Consider the following 26,795-nt stretch of genomic DNA (forward strand, 5'->3'; position numbering starts at 1 on the left):
GCTCGCTCACTCGCTCGCTCACGCAGCCATTCGGTCTGCATGAGGAGGGGACGTGAGCCGCGTGGACAGGAGGGTGGTGCACGCTTCACAAACAGCTGAGTGGGGCTTTTTAACATTTTCTGTATTCGTATTGTTCTCGTCTACATTCATCTTCCATCACAGACATTACAAAACAAACCTTAAACATGAGCCCATTCGCACAGGATGACGGGAAAAAGTGGTTATGATGAGGAAGAGGCCGAGCAGGAGTAGTGATTAGACGATGAGATGGAGGAGGAGACAGGTGAGAGTGTGGCGAGCTCACGCTCATTGTTCAATGACCATTCACCGTCCCGTGAAGATCAAAATGAAGAGCTTGAAGGTTCAGAATCAGACACAGATGTTTTGTGTCACTGTTTGCAGTTATTCCTGTCAGCCACATGAGCAGCCGCGTCTCCTGTAATACTTCACCGACATCGTGAGTCTTTGCTCATTAGTATGCCTGACAGGTCACTAAATGTTGATACTGAACACTCAGTAAAACGTTGTAAATCATCGTTTTCTGCAAAGCGCAGCAGTAATAAACGTTGTTCTTGTCATTTGACGCCTGTGATGCAGACAGCAGCTGCACTGACTGTGAAAAAACACGTTTATATCAACAGAAAATCCTGGAAAGAGTCGACATGTAAGCATCACACACACTTAACCTCAGCCTAAAACCAGCCTTTTCCCAAGCCAGGACACACACACACACACACACACACACAGCCAGCGTCTGACTGATTCATGTCTCCACCACGTTCTGTTGCCTTGTGGGTAAATAATGTATGTTCTTGCACAGTGTAGGACGAGTGTTTACCTCGAGTTTCCTCTCAGAGCTGCGGTCCACAGCATCTGTGCTCAGACTCCAAGTCTTTGACTCTCCGTCAGTGAGGAACAAATGCTCTCAGGATCCGTCACAATATGCATGAATTCATGTGGACGTGCGGTGAGCTTCACATGCTGTCAGGAGGGAGTGTGAAACGCTCTCCAGGTGGTCCTCCTTCAAAGACATCCTTCCTGTTCTCTGAAGGCTTGAATGATAGAAACGCTGAGGTGTCTGTGCTCGCTGACACAGATTAAGTGTCGCAGCTGGAAAGATGTTTTTGTCCCGTAAAGACTTGCAATTATGCTCTTGAATAAAAGGAACGTCTGTCAGTGTTGTGAGGAGGAAGCTCACGTGGCGAGGTGTCTGGACGGGTTAATGATACACGCTCCATGAGTCGCAGCTGGAAGGAAAGGCGTCGGTTTCATCCAGACTCTCCAAATCATCTGCACTTTCTGAGGGATTAAAAACTCAAAGTTGAGCCTGAAAACAGGAACATATGCTGTTTTTACAGTGTCTCTCTTTTATGCCGTGGCGACGTGCTGTTGTGACGCCTTCATGTTATTTCAAAGAGTCAGTTCCCTCGGATAGTTTTGGTTTTACATGTCGAAGATGTTTTTCATAGAGCATCGTCAGTTTTCAGTGAATCTGGACGCTGAACTTTTACATAAATGACATGAATGTTCGTCAGAGCTGAGCTGGTCTGAAAACCTGCTGGGACCGAGGTCTGTTCGCCTTCAGCTGAACCTTCACGTGATTTCTGTTCATTCTTCTGGATTTGAGCCTGAATCAGGATCTAAAACCAAAATAATCCAACAGAATAACATCAACGACGGCACATTATTCCTGAAACACAACAGCACGTCCACGTGTTTACGTCTTTACGCTCAGGAGCGACCCGCCGTCCTCCGTATGTTAAATAGCAGAGTTTACGGCGCTGCTTTGCACCTCTTCCTCTCCCAACTCGATCGGAGCTTTACAGCGTGTCATGGCTGCATTACAGAAGAGAGGCACAGTCATCAGCATAAATCGATGTTTCCACTGCCTCCATAAAGTACCGCCGTTACGTCGTAAAGCTGATGAGCCCGCAGCAACAAGCATCTGCACGCCTCCGCCTCAGAAAAGCAGTTCCCACCTTGCCGCTGATTAACGGCGGTCTCCTATTTTCATAATGCGGATGAATGAATCAATTTCATATCTTATGTTTTAATGTGGCGTATTTATTCTTCAATTGCGGGGATTTAATATGCCTCAGGAAGGAGGGCTGGTGGGTGGGGAGGGATGGGTGGATGGAGGGAGGGAGGGGGGAGGAATGAAGGGGAAAAGAGCAGATAAAGAATATTTATGACACCTGGAAGTAATGTATGTTCAGGAGGAAAACACACAGCTAAATACTGATTGAGCCTCAGCGCATACACGCACGCACGCACGCACGCACGCACACACACACACGCACACGCACACGCACACACACGCACAGCACTGCAGGGCTTATCAGACAACACAAAAGCTTCTATCATGCAGACAAGAAGAATGAAAAACACACACAGACTCACACTGGTTTGCATTCATGGCGGACCGTCCTTTGGTTTGCTCCGGCTGGTCACCTGTGGCCGTCTCTGCGTCTCTCACGGCTGAAAGGCATGGCACAAACACAGCCGTGTTATTAACTCAATAACTCACGCCCGTCAGCCCTAACGAGGCTAAAACAAACCCATTCCTCTTGGTGCTCTGTGTGCGCGTTAGCAGGAAAGCTTGTTTTTCTTGGTCTTTTTATCGCGGGCAGGTTAGACGAGGAGTCCGGGCCACGCGGACCTGCCTCACCCGCAGCTGAACAAACGTACGGCGCTCCTCAGCCGACTCTCTGCCTCGTTATCCCTCTGGGTTTCTTTCTGTGCTGCCTCTCTGAGGGAGACTTCACGTCGTCTTGTAGTTTTCTTAGAGAGAAAGGGGAAATCGCACTGCTGACACACAGCAGACAAACCTGAAGCGTCTGTTTTTCTGTCTGTGTGTTTTTATTTCTACCAGCTATTTTATCATTTTGCAGTTATCAATGAAGTAATTCAGGCCGAGGACAAAGTGCTCTGCCGTGGAGAGGCACCGCATTTCAGGTTAAATTACAGAAATGGAAAATCCTGGATGAACTTGTCGACCCAGCTCAGACACAGCAGCTCTGCTGGGAAGCTCGGCCTCTGCTTCTGAGTCTGGAACGACAACATGAACGACGGAAAGGAGAGTTTTTACTTTTGGTTTTCATTCTTTTGGCCGTCCTTCTCTGAATGTCTCTGCTAAGGTCTGACAGATCAGTGTGTTTAGGACTGAGCTGATTTGAATGCTAAGCCAGATGCAGCAGAGATGAGGCTGGTCAGTAGTTCAGAGAAGCTGCGTTGGACTCGTGATGCAGAGGGAATCATTGTATTTTTTACTTAACGCAGCAGTGAAATTAGTTTCATCTGCCTGAACTCGGTTCAAGGCTTCGCTCCATCTTTGTTACCTTCTGACAGGCAGCAGCCTCCCAGCGGACCAATCAGCATGGACTCACGCCGTGCAGCTAAACATTGTTCAAATCAGCCGACTTTCCAAACACGGAGAAATGTGGATAAAAACATCTGGAGTGTTTTCATTTGATCAAACTGTGCAGCCGTAAAGAAACACGTGTGAGGTCTGAACGTTTCTTTTCCAGCTGCAGTGACGAGCTGGTACATCCACATCAGACTGTCCCAGAGAGCAGTACGACCTAACACCTGACCTCTGTTAGAATACAGCCACTGCCAAGCATTTCGTTCAACCATTGAATTACATGTTGAACCAAAATGGAGTTAAAACTTGAGAGAAGTGCTGTGGATCTACTGAAGCTTGTTTTTGTGGAGCGAATGATCATATTTGATCCGCTCCACTCGCTCCAAAGGTGCAGCAGCTCTCCTCTGGCCTCCCCTGGCCTCCTGTGTCCTCCCCTGGCCTCCCCTGGCCTCCTGTGCCCTCCCCTGGCCTCCCCTGGCCTCCTGTGTCCTCCCCTGGCCTCCTGTGTCCTCCCCTGGCCTCCTGTGTCCTCCTCTGGCCTCCTGTGTCCTCCCCTGGCCTCCCCTGGCCTCCCCTGGCCTCCTGTGTCCTCCCCTGGCCTCCCCTGGCCTCCTGTGTCCTCCCCTGGCCTCCCCTGGCCTCCCCTGGCCTCCTGTGTCCTCCCCTGGCCTCCTGTGTCCTCCCCTGGCCTCCCCTGGCGTCCTGTGTCCTCCCCTGGCCTCCCCTGGCCTCCTGTGTCCTCCCCTGGCCTCCTCTGTGTTTAAAGTCTCCCCCGCTGCTCAGCAGAGCCCAAACAGGATTCCAGGCTGTCAGATGAGTCGAGAGCCTGTTGTGCTTTTACTTTCTCCTCCTTCCTCACCTGCAGTGGAGGATTTACCTGCAGACAGCAGGCGGTGAACAACACCTCGCTGAGGAGACACACACACACACACACACACACACACACACACACACAGATATGAACACATGGGAGTTCACATTTTATTATCTTTTTTTTTTGTTTTTTTTTAAATCAGTCAGAGGCAGGTTTCTGTTCTTAGCTGTAAAGACGTCCTGTCCTGTCCTGTCCTGTCCTGTCCTGTCCTGTCCTGTCCTGTCCTGTCCACCATGTCTCACCATTTGTGGCGTCTTCATACGTCGGAGAGCGAACAGATGTTTCATTTGATCTTTGACCAAATGTCATGAAACCATGTCTTGACCTGACACTGTTCACATGTCCTGGACTCGTTATGCCCCCCCCCACTGCCCCATCTTTTCCTTCACTTCTTCTTCTCTGGCCAAATAACAGTAGGCTCCTAAATGATTTGATGTGATATAAAATCCTCTGGCTCGGCTGTGTGAGACCTGGTATCTGAGATTCAGATTAGAGAAACTGGTTAAATCAATAAAAGTACTGATGTTATCAAAGTGATGTAGTCGAGAAGGATGCTGTCTCCCTCACATCTCTCCATCACGTCTCCTGCTCTCCTCAGTGTGCTCCTTCAGGACGCCTCCTCCCTTCACGTCCTGCTGATGTTTGTTCATTGGTCGCTCGTCTTCACGCGAAAACAACAGTTAAAAAGACAACAACCTGAAATGTATTTTCCTCCCTCACTGCAGTTTCACACACTTTCTGAACTTCTGTCCCTTGTCTTCCTTCTGTCCTCTCTGTCCTCTCCCTCGCTGCTGTCCCTCCTCCCTCTCTTTCCTGTTGTCTGACTCCGTCCTTCATGTAGTTTAGTGCCAGTTTCAGGTTCAGCTGACCAAGCAGGCGCACCCATTATATCCTGAACACTCAGCCAGTGTGTGTGTGTGTGTGTGTGTGTGTGTGTGTGTGTGTGTGTGTGTGTGTGTGTGTGTTTCCCTGCCAGCATCAGTTCCTGTATCTCAGTTCTGAGCTACACACAAACAGACGTCCATGAGTTGGAGCGGTAAGAAGTAGAGTGGACACAGACCAGTGTGTGTCTGCATGTTAGGTGGGTGAAGCTGAGGAGGAACCAGTGGAGCTCAGCAGGAAACGGTCGAATGCTGCCTCCTCTGAAGGAGCAGGAGATGTGAGCATCGCTGCCAATAAGAGCTTCAGCAGGTTAGAGGTGAAGGTGTGCACATGAGAGCCGCCTAACGAACCTCAAACAGACTGACGCTCTGTTCCAGATGTGACGCCAACACAGACGATGCACATCTCATCCTCTGCTGGTGTTAGAAGTCCTTGGATTAACGGATGGAGGCGTTGACATGATCACAGTCTTTGGCTAACGTTTAGCTGAAAGCTGAAATCCATCAAAGTAACAGAATTGATCTGATTTCTCCCAATAACTCGCCCAACACGCCGTCATTGTCTTGTTCCGATGTGGTTGATGAACAGCAGATTTCCACAGGAGGACAGACAGAGGCAGAGAGTGCTGACTCGGCTCAGACCGTCGTCCTGTCAGTCCTCTGTATTTTCCTTTGTGCTCGCACTGGAAGCTTCAGACAAACAGGTTTGACCTTTAAGCTGAATTTCACTTCACTCGACTTCGCCCACGAGGCTCTCCACAGTTTCCTCCTGGGCAGGTGGTGAGCTGGTGTTTTTGCTGGGCTCTGAGCAGAATAACTGTTTTCAGGTCAGTTTCCTCCAAACACCTCAGAGGACCAAGTCAACAACGTACAGAAGAACTTTTGTCTGCGAGTCCGTCAGACTCGCCGGCTCACAACTCTCTGAACTCTCTGAGTGGAAAAATGCTGACATCTAATAAAACTTCACACCTCCAACGGTGTCTTTTGAGGACGGGACAGTTATTATCGGAGGGTTACTGCTGATTCTCTGCAGCAGGGTTTGACTGGAAACCAGAGCCATGACAGTTTGTAGTGTAAAACATTCATTTTATCCTCTAATTACCCCCTGAAGGAGCTTTCAAATAGGAGCTGTGTAAAACCTGCGAGGCTGCGCTGTGTGAGGCTTGAACAGAGTGAAATATTCAAACCTAAGAGATCCACCATCTACCTGCAGCTCAGCATCACATCTGCATTGATTTCATAAACCATTGGATCTTCACTTTTACTTTGAAATGATGGACTCCAGCCGCAGATGACAGAAAGATCATTTGATATTGAATCGTGCGCTTCTGGAGGAAGTGAGCTGCCATAAAGTTAGTGGTGACTCAGTCCAACGCCGTCCAGATGAGGTTGGCGGTTGACTTCATGGACGTGTTACTTGAACTACATTTCTTCTTCTCGCCTGTCTGCGCAGCCCGAAGCATTTATACCTGCTCTGAATGACCAGAATTGAAGTCATGGTGGAAAGTGCGCCTCCTCCACGACCTCCCTGCTCTTCTTCTGCTCGTCTTTATTGTCTTGATGTGATGCATCTCTGCCTTCTTTCACTCCCTCTAACACCCGACCAGTCGCTGTTTGAAGCCGGTGTGATTGTCGCTTTGTCTCTTTTGGAAAGTTGCACAAATGATTCGACGGCCAGCGATTCTGCTGTTTGAAAGGATGTTTTAAGTGATCTGACGAGGGCTTTGTTGAAGCTCTCCCTGTATGTGAGATCAGTGTGAGCGGTCCGTCCACAGAGACTCCTTCAGTCATTCTCCTAATGAAGCAGCACAGCAGACGTTTTGAATCACCGGCAGAACTTACAGATGGAGGTCCAGGAGTGTGGAATCATGCTGCCCGGCTGCCATATTCTTTCTCATTAGGCCGTTTCCTCAGTATACAGCCTTTTCTTCTCTGCCCTCTTAATGATGAGTGTGTTTCTCTGTTCTCCTCTTTTCTCCGTGATCGATATCTCCGCTCCTCCTCCTCCTCTACAATCCGTCAATACTGAATTTGGAGGGGGGAAAAAGCCTTTTCAGGCAAGATGATGGCCTTTGGAGCATTGCTATGTGCACATGCATCCAGGTGTGTGTGTGTGTGTGTGTGTGTGTGTGTGTGTGTGTGTGTGTGTGTGTGTGTGCGCACGTTTATAGAGTACAACAGTGTGCATGTGCAACCAGGTATGCATTTGTGTGTATATCCTCCCTTGTGGATGCAACTACACAACTTTGGCAGCCAGAAAACACATTAATCTTTCCAACACTAATAGTAAAAGGAGAAGTGGAGAGGACAGAGAAAGTGTGTGTCTCTGTGGGTGTGTGCGTCTGGAGGAGGGGGAGGAGGTGGAGGAGGGGGTGAATGAAAGATATACTCCACCTCCCGAATTAAGAAGAGGCAAAAAAAAAAAAGTTTGGCTTTCATGAGGCATTAGAGGGATGATTAATTTGGCGTCTCAGAGAGAGAGAGAGAGATGGAGGGGGAGAGGGATGGATGGAGGAGGAGAGGGATGGATGGAGGAGGAGGGGGATGGATGGAGGAGGAGAGGGATGGAGGAGGAGGAGGGGGATGGATGGAGGAGGAGAGGGATGGATGGAGGGGAGGGGGAGAGGTTGTGAAGTGGCCCCTCCGTCCTCCCTTGCGGTAATAGGATTGTTCGCTCACCGACGTGCTGATTAAAATGGAAATTCAACGCCGGCGCGCACACACACACACACACACACACACCTCTCTTTCACTCATCCGCAAACACACACAATCATACAATGTGCTTAATATGCAGGTGTGTGGAGACGAAGGATGTGACCCGCCGTCCCACTCCGAGGACCGGGAGAGGGAGGAGAAGAGGAAATGACAAAAAATAAACAAGTAGAGAGAAGTGAGGACGGAGAGAGGGACAGAAAAGACGAAGAGAGGCAGAAACAAAAAGGACGACAAACACAATATGGTGGAAATTTAGTGGAGAGAGGAATGAAGATCCTCATCATCTGCAGAGACGTGGTTCGGCCTCTGAGACGCTGTCTTTTAACTGGACGTAGGTGGGACCGATGGACACCTCGGATGTGTGCGTCCTCACATCTGCAAGATACGTTTACTTTAATGAACGGCGGAAAAAAGGGGAAACAGATTCACGACTGCGGCGTCACGGCGGTGGGCGTCGGCATGTTCAGCCGCTGTGTGAAATCAGAAGTTCTCCAGGGACGTCCTCCAGCCCTGATCTGCCCCCACATGGACGCACTGTCTGATCCTCAGGGATACCGAGGGACCAGGGACGTGAACAGAGACGCTGTGACTGTGTTCTTCTGCATCCTGATGCAGGAAGAGCATAAGGAGCCCTGGAGCTTCAGCTGGAGCTTCATTAAAGCCGGTCCTTGGACCTGAAACCGCAGAGATGCTTTTCAGAGTCTTCCAGAACAATCGACGTGACGTTTGTTAGCGATGTTCACGAGATGATCCGCCAGCCGAGCGACCTGCTCAGACCTGACAGCACGTCACCACTCCTGTCTTTTCTACGTCTTCTTGGTCTAATTCGAGTCCTTCAGCATGTTTTTGTCGAGCACATTGACACAACAGCTGCAGATATGCTGGATTTTAAACCAGCTGATCCAAACACAGACGCTCCTGCTGCAAAACTTAGTCTCTAAGTTTGTAACTGATTTTAAGTTTTCAGTTAAACTAACATGAAAAAGTCTGCTAGAGAGAAGACGTCTCGCTCTGTCGAGGTGTGAAAACTACAAAAATACAAAAAAAACCCTACAAATTGTCCCTCATGAATGATCCTGGACAGACACATCGACTGCAGAGACTCAGCGACAGTCAGCGTTTGCTTTGAAATCTGCCGATGACTTCACAGGAAGCAGCTGGACTACAGCAGAGCTGCTAACTGAGAGAAACCATCAAAACGATGATCATGTGAAAGAAAATACAAGAAGAGTCACACGCCAACAAGTTTACTGCAGGAAGTGCTCTGAAGTCCTACAGAAACTTAAGATTACACAACGGAAATCCAACTGTTGGTGGGCTGTCAGCTGAATTAGAGCAGAGGAGCAAAGATTCCTTTACGGCCCAACGTTGTTTGTAGTTTCAGTAGTTCAAGAAAAAGTAGCTCGACTGCATGAATCAAGTGTGAGTGCAGCCGAACGAGCAGAAGCTCCTGCAAACTGTAGTCGGACTGCTGGTTTTAATAGGACCGAGTCCACCAGCAGCCCAGTTTAAACTGGGCCTGTGGTTAAACTTCACACTCTGACGTCCTGCACAGAGCCGGCTGTCGTCAGGCAGACGTCCATGAAGACAGGAGCGGATTTTAGGAGTCGCTCTCAAAGTGTATGAAACACCTGCTGGTCCACCCCGTCCACCGCCGTCCACCCCGTCCACCGCCGTCCACCCCTTCCACCCCGTCCACCCCGTCCACCGCCTTCTATCGCCGTCCACCCCGTCCACCACCTTCCATCGCCGTCCACCCCGTCCACCGCCGTCCACCCCGTCCATCGCCATCCACCCCGTCCACCACCGTCCGCTCCGTCCGCCCCGTCCACCCCGTCCACCCCGTCCACCCCGTCCACCCGGTCTGGGTCACACTGCAGCGTCACCAAGGAGTGAAAACATCGGCTGCCATCACATCGCAGTTTGGATTCAGACTCCGAACGTACTCGCGTTCAAATAACCTTTGTTTAAAACTTCGTTTGTCCTTCGCTGCTGCCTCTATCGCCCCCCTGCACTGCACCCACACACACACACACACACACACACACACACACACACACACACACACACACACACACGTCCTTTTCACACGCTGTCCTCTGGCCGATCTGCAGGTCTGTTACGACCTTTGGCTCCAGACGACTGGTCAGTGAACGTGTCGTGTGATGTTTCCTGTCTGCTGCCGGCGTTCTTTTGGTTTGTTTGTCTGGATCGACGACTGAAAGGTTCACGACTCGCTGTTTGATTATGTGATTCAGGAGATTTTTGTTTTTATAGATCCAAGAAGAATGAATTGATTAAGCTGGAAAGGAGGTGTGTGTGTGTGTGTGTGTGTGTGTGTGTGTGTGTGTGTGTGTGTGTGTGTGTGTGTGTGTGTGTGCGCGCGCACACTGATTTCAGCGCCGTCATCTTCTCTCTCGCCTCTGTCTCGTCATCTCTCCTTCTCCTGCCGTCCACCCTCCTGTTATATCCTCCTCCTCCTCCTCCTCTCCTCTCCTCTCTGCAGCCTGTGACTGTGTTCTCCTGCTCTTTAAAGATTTTTCTCTTCTGCTTTCTTCTCCTCCTTTTATCTCCTCTTCTCGCTCACTGCTCCTCCTTTCATTGCCCCGTCACCTTTCATGCCCTTGTTTCCTTCCTTTTCCTTTGCTCTCCTCTCCTCGTCTCCTCTCCCTCCTCTTTTTTCCTCTGATCCTCATTTCCTCTCATTTTGTCTTATCTCATTTCCTCCTCACCTTTTTCATGTCCTCATTTCCTCTTTTCATCTCTGTTTTCTCTTCATTTCATCTCCTCATTTTGGTTGTTCTCCTCACCTCATTTCCTTTCCTCTCTTACCCTTTACTCTCCTCGTTTCCTATCCTGTCCTTGTTTCCTCTCCTTATTTCCTCTCCTCCACTTGTTCTTCTCCATCACTACTCTGCTTTTCTGATTGTTTTCTCTCCTCATTTTCTCCCCTCTTCCTCCCCCTTTCCTGTCTTCACGTCAACCTCAACTTGTTTCCTCCCCTCTTTTCCTCTCTAACTCATTGTTTCCTCTCCTCATTCCCTCCTCTAACTCCTCATTTCCACTCCTCTCTTTGTTTCCTCCCCTCATTTGCTCTCCTTGTTTCCTCTCCTCTTTTCCTCTCTAACTCCTTGTTTCCTCTCATCTCCTTATTTCCTCTCCTTGCTTCCTCTCCTCTCCTTTTGTCCTCTCTTGTATCTGTAAATCCTTGTTTTCTCTCCTCTTTTCCTCCACTCTCCTCAATCATCTCCTCTCCTTTTTTCCTCTCCTCATTCCTCCTCTAATTCCTTGTTTCCTCTCCTCATTTCCTCCTCTAACTCATTGTTTCCTGTCCTCTCGTCATATCCTTCTCTAGCTGTCTAGGGCTTTTTCACCGGTTTTATTCATTAGAGGAAAGCGGCTCCGTCTGAAATGCCACGAGGAAGAAGCAGCATGGCTGCACATGCTCAGTGAGTGCTTCGCTCGCTCTAAAGGTCAGAGGTCGTGAGCGGTGTGCAGCCGCTCTCAGCTGACCAGATGACAGATTTGCAGCTTCTGAAGTGTCACAATGAGACGAGGAAGAAGAGAAAGCGATCAAACACGGGTTGACGTATGTTCTAATGACCACCTAATTAAACGTGAATGTCAGCCGCCGTCCATCATTTTTATTAACTGCACTACTTTCTGCTGAAGGCTCAATCTGCCAAAGTAAACAAAACACCGACACAACGAAGAGAAGTTAAAAAGCGCGATTGCCTTTGAATGCATCAGTAAACAGACCCGCTCTTCCTCACATACAGAGCCTCCTCTGCCTCTGATCTGTGATCTGATGTTTTACGCTTTCATGTGATGAATCACAGCTTCCAGGTTCGGTTTTGTGTTCGGCTTTTAAAGCGAAGCTCAGGAGCTGCGATGTCCTTTCTGCTGCGCCGTGAAGTCGCTCAGTCTGGGCTTTCACTCTTTAAACACTCGGACGCATTAATTCACCTTCAGACGTCTTCATTTCTAAAGAAGTGTTTTCCTCTGCAGCAGATGAATGATCCTCTGACGTGTTGGTCGGAGCCGAGCTTCAGTTTCCACCAGCAGCAGAAGCTCAGGCTGCTTATCGTGCGTGAGCAGCCTAATTGCCTGTTCTAAAGTGCTGTTTAACATTATTTATCTGCCGTCAGGCTCCGACAATGATCCAGAGGTCGTCATGGGTCCACAGTGGTGGATCTGACCCAAAACATTTCTTTTTACGTTTATTTCAAGACACAAACATGCAGAAACGACTCTGCACTAATTAACGAGCAGCAGCGGATGAAAAGAGCAGAAATGCAGAATAATGTACTCTTTATTTGTGCGGCACCTTTCATGCTGAAAAAGTGAGTGATTCACACAGAAAAGACAGAGTGGACATAAAGACGGATGAAAAATGATCGTGAAAGTAACAGAATAAGAAAAAGATAAGAATGAAATGATGAAATGTAGATAAAAAACACAGAAAGCATAAAATCCAGCAAAATACAACAATTTAAAAGAAGTGCAGCAGTGCGGAGGCTGAGGTTCAGACCTGAACCAGGAAGGTCTGGGATCAAGAACTCTTATCTTATCTTATCTTATCTTATTTTATCTTATCTTATCTTATCTTATCTTATCTTATCTTATCTTATCTTATCTTATCTTATCTTATCTTATCTTATCTTATCTTATCTTATCTTATGGCTGCTTAAAGGCTAAAGTACATCTTGCGGTTGTTCGCTTTAGATCTGAACCCACTCAGGTGTCAGACTTGTTGACACAGACCAGAGGGGTGTACTGGGACACTATCTGGACCCCAGTTTCGATAGGTGTGTCCCAATTCAGGGGCTGCATCCTTCGGAGGACCCAGCCTACGCGGTCTCTGGAGGCTGGGTCCTGCGGAGGATCCTCCGTCGGCCGCATCAACTATCGGTAAATGAGACGGTCTAGCCTTCGGAGCGTGTCCTGATTGCGTCACGACGTCATAACTTCTTCCCTCCTAACCCGGGAAAAACACACGTAGGGGGTGCAGAGATGCGCCCGTACAGCTCCTATCGCTTGTAAGAGGCGCGAAATGTAGCCTATTATACAACTTACAAATTCACCTGATGTGAATATCTTCACAGCTTCGCATCGGACGGTTCACGCCTCCGCATCGTCCATTCATTTCTGATAATGGACACCTCGAAGGGCATTATCCCGCTTATACCATGGTCACTTACGAAAGAAATAAATATTAAATTTATTATTTATACCGTTAACATTGTAAGTTTTTAACAAGACGCGGCTGAGTGGACTATTTAATCGCTGCTCGTTGTGACGCGTTGCCAAGGTAACCGGCTCTGGCCACAGAACCTGCAGCTCGGTCGGCGCAGCTGTTATATTAGACCTAATCAGTGGAGGGAAGTGACGTGACTGCTTAACGTTATGTTACGTGATACAAAGTATCGTTTCAGAGGGCAAGTGCACCTCTTACCGCTCGTGTGTGTCCAGAGGATGATGCCAAATTTTGTTTCAAAGACTCAAAGTCCGCAGATAGTTTCCTAAATCATTTTTATTGCAAGAAATATTATCCACCATTCACTCTGATCATTAAATGTGGTTAAAGGAAACTATAAAGTCACTCATGTTGTCTCCTGTCTTGCCGCTGTGATAAATAAACTGTGAAATAACGTATGTTCTGAGTTTCTGTTGCCACGGTTACCAACTAGCGTTTGAGCCAGCGCAATAATTTAGAACAATCAGGCTATTTGACCGGAACGTTTTTATAGTTGTCCTACAACTCTTTTTAACGGAGACCCTGCAGCCAATCACAATCGAGTATTCACCCAAAATAAGATATTAGTTGACATGCGAGCTTGTAACATTTGTAAGTGAAGAGTTTTAATAAGGCTAACTGTTAACTGAGCTCCTCATATCAACAGGTCGCCATTACTAAAAAAAGCAAAGCATCTTGGGATATGGGAGGCCGTGAAGGATAGTAGCGACGCATCCTCCAAATACAGGGAAAAGGAGGACGCATTTGTCGGCTGCATTTGGAGGATCCTTCGAATTTGGACGAATTGGGACAGCCTTCGCGCAGCGTTATGACGTAATCGGCCTTCAAATCCATCCTCCGAAGGATGCAGCCCCTGAATTGGGACACAGCTATTGAATATGGACCCCGTCTACTTCCTGGGTCAGGGTGGATTATCCTTCAAGGATTTTCTATACTGATTACCTTGATTTCAAAATCGATTCCTCAATGATCCTTTTTTCCATACCAGTTTTATAGAAGACTACCTTAGATTATGGTCAATCGATAATTCAATCAATCGATCAATCTGTGTGGCTTCGGGAACGTTGGCCTTCATCTGTCAGCGTGGCGTTCCTGCACAAGAGACCGTCAACACTCAATGAATGCAAACCTCATCCGGAAGAAAATCCTTTAATTCCAGAGGAAAGAAGAGGTGTCGCTGAAAGACTTTCCCATCTCCAGTGGAACACACACACACACACACACACACACACACACACACACACTCACACACACACACACACACACTCACACTCTTTCTGTCTCACTGCCTGATCAGCACCATTTCCTCTCAATCCAGCGGACTCCCCGGGGAGGACGGCGACAGATACAGACAGCAGAGAGAGGAGGAAATGGAAAGAAGGGTTTGGATGGAGAGAGGATTGGACACGACAATTTTCTGCCCGGCGGGGGTGGACATGCATGGCCGGTCTAATCGGCTGAGGAGGGCACGGCAGGGGGGCATCTCCACACCTCGGGGGTCAGAGAGCGACGCTGTGTGTGTGTGTGTGTGTGTGTGTGTGTGTGTGTGTGTGTGTGTGTGTGTGTGTGTGTGTGTGTGTGTGTGTGTGTGCGTGCGTGCGCGCGCGCGCGCGCGTGCGTGTCGACAGGAAGGCCGGTCGGGGTCACGCTGCGTTCAGAGCCCCTCAGTCCAGGACTGAGCCCTGTGTGTCAGTTTAAAGCCACTTAAAATGTCACCAGGGAGGACGAGGAAGCGAGGAAGAGGAGAGAAGTGATCATTTATGACCGTCTTCAGATGGAAATGAACGTCTTCACTGTCAGACCTTCAGCCATGCCAGTAATATGCTGCTGAGTCCTAATGAATCATTATTTTTAAGGCACTTCTACACTAAACCAATAGATGAGAAAGGTGGAAAACTTGATTTGAGGGTTTTTATAAAGCTCGCTCACAGCGTTAGTGTTTCTGCCTCCTCAGCCAACAAGAGTTGATCCTATCTCAGTTCGATCTGTGTGTTTTAGGTGCTTTTATCTTAAGCCCGAGTAGATTCAGCGAAGGGCCCAGATCTAGATTTGACGCTCGTTTCAGATCCGGCAGATCAGCCTGCGTCGCGGTGCCTGTTTGCTCTGAACAGAGCGGTTTGAAAAGTGTAGCATCCAGATAATCAGCGTAACAAAGATCTGCTGTGTTTTGAGGTTGTGCCCGCGGCTTCTGTTGATGTGAACAAAGATAAGACGAGCGTCGTTTCATCAGATACTCGAGCTCTGGTGCCTTCGACTGAGCGCAGCAGCACCTGATGTGCACTCTGTGTCTGTGTTTCTCATCCCACAGATGATTTAGTCATTTGCATTGAGTGAATTTCCTGTAGACAGAAACATGTGAACTACACGTGGACATAAATCAAAGTTTACGTCCAAAAAAGTTGGACATATCAGTGTCTGTCCAGCAAAGTGTCGGTAAAGTGAGAGAGTGCTGGCAACAGACGAGAAGAGGTGGAGAGAATGAGACGGACAGAAATGGAGACAGATAGAGGGACAGAGAGAAGGCCATTAGGAGGACGAGGGGGGAGAGTGATGGAAGTAATGGGCGACAGAGAGGCCTGACTGAGGAGGAGAGGATGGACGCTCGTCTCTGCGTTTGTCCTCGTTGACCTGCAGCCTCGTTATGATTCTGTCTGATTATTGCTGCTGTGGTTGTCACCTCGCTGTAACGGAACGGACGTCAGCGATCAGATCTACAGGTCGCGTCTCCTCAGTGTGTCAGCAGGTCAGACCTCCTTCCAGCCACTGAAACATCTTCATTATCCAAACGTTATTCATGTCCCCTCTTTAATCGTCCCCTCTGTCTCTTGATGCTCTCTGTGGAGAACCAAGGCCACAGCTTTGGCTTGCTTTCGTTTTTCTAATCTCTCGATTAGTTTTACAATGAATCAGTTAAATCTTTGATCTATAAAACGTCTGAAAAACATTATTTTGTCCAAAACCCAAATATATTCAAGTCACAACATAAGACAGAAAAAGGCAGAAAATCTGCACATTTAAGCAGAGACCTTGAGAAATGATGTAAACATGGAGTTGATGATCAGAATTAATCTTCTCTGTGCTGCGTTCACTGTTCTGTATTTTTGGACGTTAATATTTGTGTTTTACTCACTCGTCACACTGACTTCCTAAATGCATGAAAGCGATATTAACTGCAGCCTTTGTGTGATTTAAGAGTCTCATTAAGATCGACTGCAAAGAAAAAAACACTCTCCTTTGGTCTTTGCATCGTGAAGCCGCCTTTAAAAGGAAAATCCATCGGCTAAGAAGCAAATGTGGCAAATAAATGAGAATATTTAAACATGATCGTCATCCAGAAAGTGTTGTGGCTCCTCACAGACACAGACAAGCTAGCTTTAGCTTTAGCTTTAGCTTTAACTGCTATTACCAGCACTGTGACTTCCAGACCCAGAGCAGAAAGTCAGAGAAAGCTGTAAAAAGCAGCTTCAGAGGAAGACAAACCTTTGGCTCGGCTGCTCAGACCGTCCATCCATCACGATGCTGGAGCAGGAACCCCCACCCGCCTAGAAACACTGCTCAATTGTCCACTTTGTTCATCCCGGGGACAAAAATGGGACAACGGCTGCAGCAACTGTTTGTTTGAAGCGAGCGCCAGAGACGAAAGGCGAGGAGGTGAGGAAGAGGGAGGAGGAAGGAAGCTGAGGGGAGAGGAGATGAAAGGAGGAGAGAGGTGAGGCTGACCTGAAACACAACGCTCCTCTTTCCTCTTCTTCTGTTTGATAAAGGAAAGCAGACACAGGAGAAATGGACTGAGAGGAGGTGCAGCGTGAAGTGACCTCGCCTCACTTTCCTTTTCGTCCCGTTTTACTGTAAAATAATCATGAATGAAAGCTTTTCTCGGCTGCACGGAGTCACAGCGACCTGACAGCAGCTCCTTCTCTTCTTCTGCACGACAAAAGCGAGCTGACGCAGGCGCGACCGCGAGGCCACGGGAACAGATTCACTCTGGTTAACAGGGCCGCCATGACGCTGCTGCTGGTCCCTCTGTCCTCACAGGACAGCGTGACGACGTCGAGAGCGGACCGCGTGTTGAGCCACAAACCTTACAGTTAGATTTCTAGACTTTTCAGCCTTCATGTGTGACATGAAGTGAGTGGAGTCGCCGGCTGGACAGACTGAAGATGGCACCAAAACCTTCACGCTGAAAAGCAACAACCTGCTGGATTATTTCCAATAATTCTTCATCGAACGACGCTCTGAGATTGCTCAGCATTGCCAAGCAGACAATTTCAACATCGCGCTCAGTCAGCAAAAACTGTTGTCTGGGCTTAAGTGGTGCTTGATATTTAAAATCTAAATAAAACGAGAGAGAGACCCCCCCCTTCAGCTTGGCTGTCCGCTGAGGAAGCTTTTATTCTGGACTGACAGCTCAGCAGGATTTTACTATTGACTTAAAGGCCTACCTGGACTCCACCCCCCCGACCCCCCGACCCCCCTCCCTCACCCTCTTTTCTCCCCTCCGTTCATTTCTACCTCTCTTAATTGTCACTTGTGCTCTCTCGCTCTCACTTACTGTGATTAGGTTGGGAAAGGAGCCAGAGAAAGCTCTTAGAGTCGTCACATCGCCCTGGCTGAGCTTCATCATTTACACACACACGCACACACACGCACACACACACGCTGGCACAAACACAACACATAAAGATTCAAACACACAAAACTTCTCTGCTGTTAGATTTGTCATTTTGTGAAGCAGCTTGTTATTAACCAGTCCAGAGTGTGACGTGTGTGTGTGGGGGGGTCGACCTGCTAATGGAAACACACACACGCACGCACGCACACACACACACACACACACACACACACACACACACGCACACACACACACACCAGGTCTTCAGTGTGTGTGAGACGTGTTCAGACCTAGCCCAGTGTTGTAGCTGATGTGCTCAAGTTGTCCTGCAGGGCTGTTGGACCAATAAGAGGAGACGAGTGTCAGAGGACAGAGGACGGCGTGAGCGACGTTTAAGAGCGTTAAATGCATCAGGACGTGAGTTCAGCGTCAGTCAGACCTTCAGGAAACACAGAGGTTCAGTTTAGTGAGTGATGACCCACGTTTGAAGATGTTTTTATCTAAGTTAAGGTTTAAGTTAAGTTTTTATCTGCTGGTCGTCGTTTTTTAGGACTTCTTTGTTTGTTTGCTTTAAGGTGAGAGCACGTTCTCCTTTAACCCTGAAGATTTAAACATCATTCATGACATGTTTCTTTCTTTTCGTCACGTTCATGTGACCTTTGTGTGACCTGCTGCTCTGCAGGTGTTTACCTGTCTGTGATGTAATGACCTTTAATACCAGTTATTTCCTGGAGGAAATGGTGTCTCGTAAACATGATGGAACATTAATATGATTGTGCGTGTGTGTGTGTGCGCCTTAGATCAAAGGAACGAGTGGATTGTAGCTTCACAAACACACAAACTAAAGTGAGCTGCTGTTGCTTAGGAACCACGCTGACAGTTGGCACCATGAAGTAAATAAATCAGCGAACATGTCACGGTCAATGTGTGTGTGTGTGTGTGTGTGTTTTACAACACGGAAACATGATTTCAGCACCAACACGTGTGACTCATTTCACATCATTTCTCTCGTCTCTGTTTTACTCTCTTCACTCTTCAATCAGAACGAGGAGAGATGCTACTAGGAAGTGTGTGTGTGTGTGTGTGTGTGTGTGTGTGTGTGTGTGTGTGTGTGTGTGTTTAGTTAGTGGGGAATTCATCATTTCCTGACACTCTGAAAACACTAAACAAACAGCCGAGCCTCTAGCCTCTAATTAAGCTGTACGCTCCAGCACTTAAACTTATTAGCACCAGAGAGTGTGTGTGTGTGTGTGTGTGTGTGTGTGTCTGTGTGTCTGTGTGTCTGTGTTAGTACCAAGGTGGTCCAAGTTCTGTGTTGTGTTAGCTTGCTAGCGGCATGCTAACGCGTCCTCTCATTGCTCTGCATACACACCAGCTGGGGGTCGACATGCTGCAGTTTGATGTTTGATGAGTTTTTAAATGTTGGACGTTCACTTCGGTCACACAGATGATTTTAGAGGATTCACAGTGAAGGTCACCCGTGCTGATTAAATATTTGGACGCCCGCTTCGCTGTTGTAAACCTTTACTTTCAGTCACTGAGCACAGATGGTCTTTTCCTCCACAGTTTCCACTTTGTGTTCATGCAGTTTGACACGGTTGTGCTGTGAAACGCCGTTTCAATCACAGTATTTCTCTGCTGCCCTGAGCAGCCCTGCAGCCACAGTTTGAGCTCAGCACAGTTGTTTCTTCAGAAGAAGAAGAGGTGGCGCTCAGCAGAAACGTCTTGATCATGCTGTGACGCTTTTACTCACAACAGTGAACAAATCAGGCAAATCTGCCTTCATCAGAGCAAAGATGACAGAAATAAATGTTCTCTTTGAAAGGACATGTCTGTATTTATTACACACACACACACAAACAGACACAACCTGCAAAAATCCAGGAAAAGAGTGAGCATTAAACAAAAATCCAAATCTAAACATACACAGCTTCAGCCTCAGCCTCAGCTCCAGCCTCAGCCTCAGCTCCAGCCTCAGCCTCAGCTTCAGCCTCAGCTCCAGCCTCAGCCTCAGCCTCAGCCTCAGCTCCAGCCTCAGCTCCAGCCTCAGCCTCAGCTTCAGCCTCAGCCTCAGCTCCAGCCTCAGCCTCAGCCTCAGCCTCAGCCTCAGCCTCAGCTCCAGCCTCAGCCTCAGCTCCAGCCCCAGCTCCAGCCTCAGCCTCAGCTTCAGCCTCAGCCTCAGCTCCAGCCTCAGCCTCAGCCTCAGCTTCAGCCTCAGCCTCAGCTCCAGCTCCAGCCTCAGCCTCAGCCTCAGCCTCAGCCTCAGCTCCAGCCTCAGCCTCAGCTTCAGCCTCAGCCTCAGCTCCAGCCTCAGCCTCAGCTTCAGCCTCAGCCTAAGCTCCAGCCTCAGCTTCAGCCTCAGCCTCAGCTCCAGCCTCAGCCTCAGCTTCAGCCTCAGCCTCAGCCTCAGCTCCAGCCTCAGCCTCAGCCTCAGCCTCAGCTTCAGCCTCAGCCTCAGCTTCAGCCTCAGCCTAAGCTCCAGCCTCAGCTTCAGCCTCAGCCTCAGCCTCAGCTCCAGCCTCAGCCTCAGCTCTAGCCTCAGCCTCAGCTTCAGCCTCAGCCTAAGCTCCAGCCTCAGCTTCAGCCTCAGCCTCAGCCTCAGCTCCAGCCTCAGCTTCAGCCTCAGCTCCAGCTGAAAATGGTTAAAATACGTGTGTGAATACGAGCTTGTGGGCTCTTTCCTGTACGCACACACCGACTGCAGACAGTATGCGTGTGTGTGCGTCCTCCCCACAGACCACGGTATTAAACAGGGTGAGTCTCTGTGACCTCTGTGGTCCAGAGAGGCAGAGGAGTCAACCTGATCAATAACCCAGTGACACTCCTCCTGCCCCTGTGTTCAGATGTAAGGAAACACCATGGCAGCCATTAAACATCACTACAGAGACAGAGAGACGCAGCATGTCCGATCAGCCCCACAGGCACCGCACAGGCGTGTATTACAGCGCTCTGAAGTCAGTGTTGTACTTCATGTGAGCCCACCTCATATTATTCTTTGCTGTACTTGGCTCAGGACAGACCTGTTCATACTGCAAGAAAGCAACTTTTAGAAGCACGGACGCATAAAATTCAGGTCAAAAAGCATTTCAACTGTTTGATTCAGTCACAAATTTGAACATCTGCAAAAATACACAAAGCAATATCCAAACCACAGTACTGGAGTTTTGTCCCCGCTCTGCTCATAATATCTACGACTGGTAGCAGACTCGCGTGCTCGTTGGCTGAGTACGGCCCTCGTTTGATTGGCTGTGGGTGGAAACGATCGATGCTTTAAATGAGGAAAGCTGCGTGTTGAGAGCAGACGTGACGGCTGATATCTGAACGTGTGTTTGCACGCTTTACGCAGCGCGGCGGACAGAACGACCTCGTACCTGTCCGATTAGCTGCTCAGCGGGCTGCTTTGCCCAGCTGGGGGCTTTGATCATGGGGAGGTGGCAGCAGGGATCTGGATGGTGCTGCATGAGCTGTGGGTGTCTGAGTGTCTGCTACATCCTTCAGGTGCGTCAGCTTGAAAGGAGCGTTCCTGTGCACACACACGCTCACACAAACCATGATGCTGGTGGTGTCAGCGTCTGTCCTCATGTTGTCTGAGGGGGACAGGACGTAAATGTCTCCGTTCTGTTGACCATAAACCATCTTAAAATGCTCTTTAAGTCATCTGGCCTTACTCCACGCTGCAGATGACACGTTCCTTCGTGTCTTTCTGCTCACTTTGTTTTCAGTGTGTTCTCGTCGTGTACTTGTTTGTACTCACCGTGTACTTGTTTATACTCACCGTGTACTTGTTTGTACTCACTGTGTACTTGTTTGTTTGTCCTTGTGTGCGCAGGCGGCGCCGAAGCCCATCGCGATGGAGCCCTGCTGGGGAAGCAGAGCCGGCGTCCTCACGGTGCTGCTGTATCTGCCCAGAGTCCCGTCTGGAATACCTCCACCCGGACAGTCTGGTACGATTCACACAAAGACAGACAAGTACAGAACAATTATCATCTTCTTTTAGTTTATTTGTTGATCTGCCCCCAATTAGTTTATCTCCAGCTGACTCTGACGGCTCTGAGGAATCATTTTCACCACATTCGTGTGTTTGCTGAAGCTCCTGTGTCCATGTGGTTGGACATTTTGCTTGTCAGGTTTTTGACAGGTTGCCTTCTGATTTGATGTCAGTCTCTTTTATATGCTTCTCATGTATTTTCCAGTAAGATGGTGCATAATATTCTGCTTTTTCTTGGGAAAAAGGGCCGCGTCCATCATATTTTGTGTTGATAATTTGAAAAGGCAGGTCGTGCATAATGACCAGCAGTCGTTTCTGTTATCAGCAGACAGTTTTTATGTCCAGCTGTCAGACATTTAGCAGGCAGAGCTGATGTGACTCTGGATGATTAAGTGTAACAAATATCAACTCTCCTGCTGCTGATTTCTCCATTTTCATTTGATTGCCGCTGTTGTTGTAAACTGTCAGCTGTCTCTGATCCATGAAATCCCTCATCTTCATCATCGTGGGCTCACATAAACACAGTCCACACCGTTTGTGATCCTTTTACTAGTTGGACCTGTTTTCGGCAGCTCGGTGGTGCAGCGGGCGGCGCTTCCCGTGTGCCTTGCGGCGGCTTCCCGTCAGCTCTCATGTAAAATTGGCTCTGGCAGTTTAAAGAAAAGCAGAGTAAACACACTAAAATGCGACGGCATCCAAGGAATCATCAGAAGTGTCTGATGTTTCCCTGCGCTGTCATCATTAGGACGGTCTGCAGACACAGAGCGGAGCACCAGGGTAGCTGAGCAGTGTCGAAGGCTGTTTTATAGCCCAAAGGTCACATGTTCAATCCCCGCGAGTCATATCTTCAGTGCAGGCAGACCAAAGACATTGTTCTTTCAACCTGCGAGCACCACTTTAATCCCTGAAACATGAAGGCAGAGCTCCGGTTCATGGTATCAACAATGCTACGAGCTGCGGAGTTAATCCCTTATCTTAATTTTCTGAGGGCACAGCGTCCATCAGGGCCAATTAAGGCAGAGGCGGCGGCGTGTTTTCTCTCTACGGTCACACCATGTTCAGAGCTGGTGTAGCGAGGATGTCATGAGTTCAGGGAGTCATACAGGTGATGACCTTTACGTGTATTCTCTTCTGGTACAAGCTGCTCTTATTGGTCATTCTGAGTACAGAGGTCGATATATCTGAACACACTGAGGATGTGGATGGACAGGTGTCATGGATTACCTGATCTGCTGTTGCTGCTGGATAACGAGTATTGGCTGGTTGATTAGTCACCAGGTGGAGTTCAGCTTCTTTCCTTCGTTGTAAGATGGTGTCCTCATCACATGCAGCTGTACACTCTACATATTGATAGTAGTTTCTGAAATATCACCATCATCTACTGTCTCTTATCGAGGAAGTCCTTAATCTGATTATCAAATACTGAGATAAACCTGCGATTCTCAAACTGTGCAAATGTAATCCTAAAGAGTAAAACCACTTTCAGAAGTGTGATGCAGCAGAGACGAGTGGGTCTTTGACGGCAACATGCTTCAATTCTTTATTTCTCGGCGACGTCTGATGCCCAGCATAACAGTCCCACCACTGACTTGTCCTTGAGCAATGCCCCAAACACCCCGATTTATCTTGTCTGCCCGGGGATCAAACTGACGACCTTCTGTTCACATTTGTCTGTCACGTAGAGTTCATTTCTTAATGGAAACTATGGCTGAACGTATTCATCAATGACCTTTTTGTCCGAGACAAAGACAGACGGCGCCGACGTCATCAGGTCCGCCATGTTTCTCCAGTGGTCCATAAGGGAAGATGAGCTGAACATTTTGATTTGCTGGTTCAAACTTCAAAGTTTCTGCTTTTCTCTGTTTTCTGTCTTCGGGGGTTTGAACTGCTGTGATTGGCGTGTTTTACAGCGACTAACTGAATCAAAAACAGTCTGAAGTCGTGCATCTTATCGTTTTAGAGAAAGTGTCGGCCGCTCTGTTTTTCTTTTTTATTGTTTCACAGCAGGAAGGCGGTTTTGTTGGAAATTCTGAACTAAATAATTCAGGAAGCAGAAAAGCGACACTGGAAAGCAGCAACACGGCGTTTGTGCAGATCAACGTGGTGGAAATCCAAATGTTTTCTTATTGCCATGGCAGCGTGCTCTTACTCTCAGCGTCAGCATGTTTTGTGAGATCCTGAATGAAACTCTTGACATGTGGCACCCGTTAAAGAAGGCCTGATGTGGTCCGACCTGCCTGGTTTCCCTCCAACACTTACTGTTGGATCAATTGTTCCCCTGAACGAGACATCCTGACTTTCCACAGCCTGAGCTCATGTTGCCGTTACAGACGGACGACATGCGATATCCCCGCCTCGCTCCAGCCGACCACCGCTGGAATGACGGCAGCTCACGGACCTGACAGAGGCCTGCGGCTTTATGCCCCGTCAGCAAGAGGCCAATCTTCCCTCCCTCCAGCTCATCTTCCACCTCGGCCGGCCTCTCGTACTCTCCCGCTGCTGACACATAACCATTTTTTCTCTCTTTATATTTTCCCATATCCCCTGCAGCTATTTGGGAGACTGCTGTCAGTCTGTCTGTCGGTGGTTTTGGTCTTTATAAAGGGGACTGTATGTAACTGGAGCAGGTGTGAGAAGCCTCCGTTCCTCCAGGCAGGAAGCAAAAGCCTTCACCAGGACCAGTACCTGACAGAGGAAGACGAGCGGAGCGGACGGAAAGTGAAGACTTCGCATGAAAGCATTTCTCTAAAGCTAGAAGGGGCTTCACCTTGAAGCCTTTACAGCCAGACTGAAGTCTATCACAGAGCAGGGAAAAGGGAAACGTGTCAGTGTGTGTGAGAACAAGTGCATACGAGAGAGAAATAAAAGCTTCGCTGCACCCAGAGGTAATTATGACGATACCAAAAAAAAAACAAAAAAAACCAGAGAGGTTAATGGTGTCGAAGGACAACTGGAGGAACAGAACGGCTCAAAATGTCCAAGAAAGTGTGTGGAACCACAGCCAGTGCAGCAAAGCTCCATTTTATATGAAGCTGAATCCCAAAAAAACGTCCGAGTTTGACGTCCCCCCCCCCCCCCCCCCCGTTTCACCATTGATTGGACCAGCAGCCTCAGAAAACACAAGGCGTGTCCATAAAGCGTCTCCCTGGGATGAAGCGTTTGTGCAGTGAGAGAGAAAAACGCTATTTGGACAGAAGCCCTGAGGCTGCTGTTTGAAAGCCAGAGAGAGGACTGAGGAGAGCAGTCACATGAGAAGAAAACACCAGCAGAGAGATAAAGAGTTTCTGAGTTCATGTTAAAACCAGCAGGGAAACAGGTCAACAGGTGCTGGACAGCTCGATCAGACTGTCGTCCCTCTGTCGCCCTGATGCATAATGAGCTTGGTCGTGGTTGAAGTGCTTCCTCCCTCGCTCTGAACAGAATCTGCTGTCCGCTGTCTGTGCGAGCAGCTCAGACGCCTTCGTGCTAGCAGGCAGCGGCGCAACGAGGATAAGTCGCCTTCGTGCCTCGCGTCCACTCATTATTTCCCTCTTGTCCAGAGGACGTCCACTTTCACATCCACAGTGCTTTGTACTTTGAAGTGCGAGACAAAACTGTGCTCCTGCTTCGTTGTGCTGTGAAGCGATGTTGCAGCATCCTTGGCAGACAGACTCGGAGGCTTTCAGTGGTTCTTCAGTTAAAGGTTAACACGAGCAGTCGAGCTGCTTTTGCTGCCATGTGATGATCAATGCCAGTTTCCTTCAGTTTAACTGTAATGACTAGAATGGAGGTCACATCTTGGCATCACTTCACATGGCGTTTATATGTTGATGAGAAGCCCACTGGGGTCTTTATTTGTTCATTTTAGTGTTTTCATGTGAAAACCAACAGACAGGCACAGAAATGTGTCTGAAAAGACTAGAGCTCTCCCTAACGTGCAAAGCCAAACCTGGGCCGTAGCTGAGGAGTCTGAAGCCGATTGGTTCAAATCTTAACTTGAACAGATGCCAAGAGCCATATTTTTGCTTTATTTCATCCATTACTGAGCGTATGCTGCCCGGACTGACGCAGCACTCGGTCACACTCCGTCTCTCCCCGCTGGGCATTGTGCTCAACAGGACTTGCATGGATGCTGAAGATGGGCAGAGTCAGAGAGGAAAGACACAAAACTCCTCAGGAAGCAGAAGCATTACGGAAACACAACGCTGTGAACTGTCAGGTTTAGGTCACGTAGCACAACGCTAACAAGGGTAATATGTTTGAAGCTCGACAAGCACGAGCTACCGGCTGCAGCACTGCAATCTCAGCTGACAAAACTCCAGATATACCAGTTTAAAGTCATTTAAATCACAGAGTCTGTGTGTCAGAGTGAAAGTGCTGTTACTTCACAGGTAGGTGTGGTGCTTACTGCCTGATACTACCTGAGGTTTGAGCCATTAGCTCATCACAGCAGTAGCTAATTTTCAGGAAATTAGACCAATGAAAGGCTCGTCACTTCTAGTCAGGCTGCTCTCTGGGGGATGTCCAGGCTCTTATGTGGTTTTCTCACCAAATCAATGAAATAGCTGTCATCCTCAGCGACGTTTGAAGCCTCGAGTCGATGGCTGTGTCTTGGAGATCTGAGTCAGTCGTTATCAAAGTAATCCCACACGTAAACAGGCAATGACATACATGCAGACACGTAAACACACGATGCAACTTCAAAAACGCTGAGCAGCAGATATAAAAAGACAGAAATCGCCCACCCATCATCCATCCGCCCCCCGCTCCTCATCTCCCTCCATCCTCCCACCCCTCCACTCCCCAGAGACTCTCAGCATAGGGTCAGACAGCAGTCCTCCATTGATGTTAGCATGTATGAACGTGAAGCCACTGCAGGCCGGCTCCGCCCCCCCTTGGTGGGAGATACTTCAAGAAGAATCCTCGATGAGCGAGCCTATTTTAGCTTGCCTTCCTCGCACAGTCCTCCCTTTCTTCTCTTTGTTTTCTTCTTGTCCTCCCTTGCTCTGTTCCCCTGAGGTGTTACCATTAACTGACCCTTCATATGTGAGAAGGAGAAAGGAGAAAACACCAGCGTTGGTTTCAGAGGAGAAAAAAGCAGCAGCAGCTTTAAAATGTAGTT

General features: G+C 48.5%; 1 protein-coding gene across 3 annotated transcripts in view; it reads left to right on the forward strand.

Moving 5' to 3' along the window:
* The window catches only part of atrnl1a (attractin-like 1a), a 212,404-nt gene that overhangs the window by 176,700 nt on the left and 8,909 nt on the right, over positions 1 to 26,795 (forward strand). For all 3 annotated transcript variants that reach the window (XR_013077819.1, XM_076743654.1, XM_076743655.1), the window contains one exon: positions 21,536 to 21,650. Coding sequence is in view for 2 of the 3 variants with exons in the window: in XM_076743654.1 (XP_076599769.1) it covers positions 21,536 to 21,650 (115 nt within the window). In the remaining variant the exon portion in view is untranslated. The remainder of the gene's footprint in view (positions 1 to 21,535; positions 21,651 to 26,795) is intronic.

Source organism: Chaetodon auriga, chromosome 11, assembly GCF_051107435.1.
Source record: "Chaetodon auriga isolate fChaAug3 chromosome 11, fChaAug3.hap1, whole genome shotgun sequence".
Lineage (NCBI taxonomy): Eukaryota > Metazoa > Chordata > Actinopteri > Chaetodontiformes > Chaetodontidae > Chaetodon > Chaetodon auriga.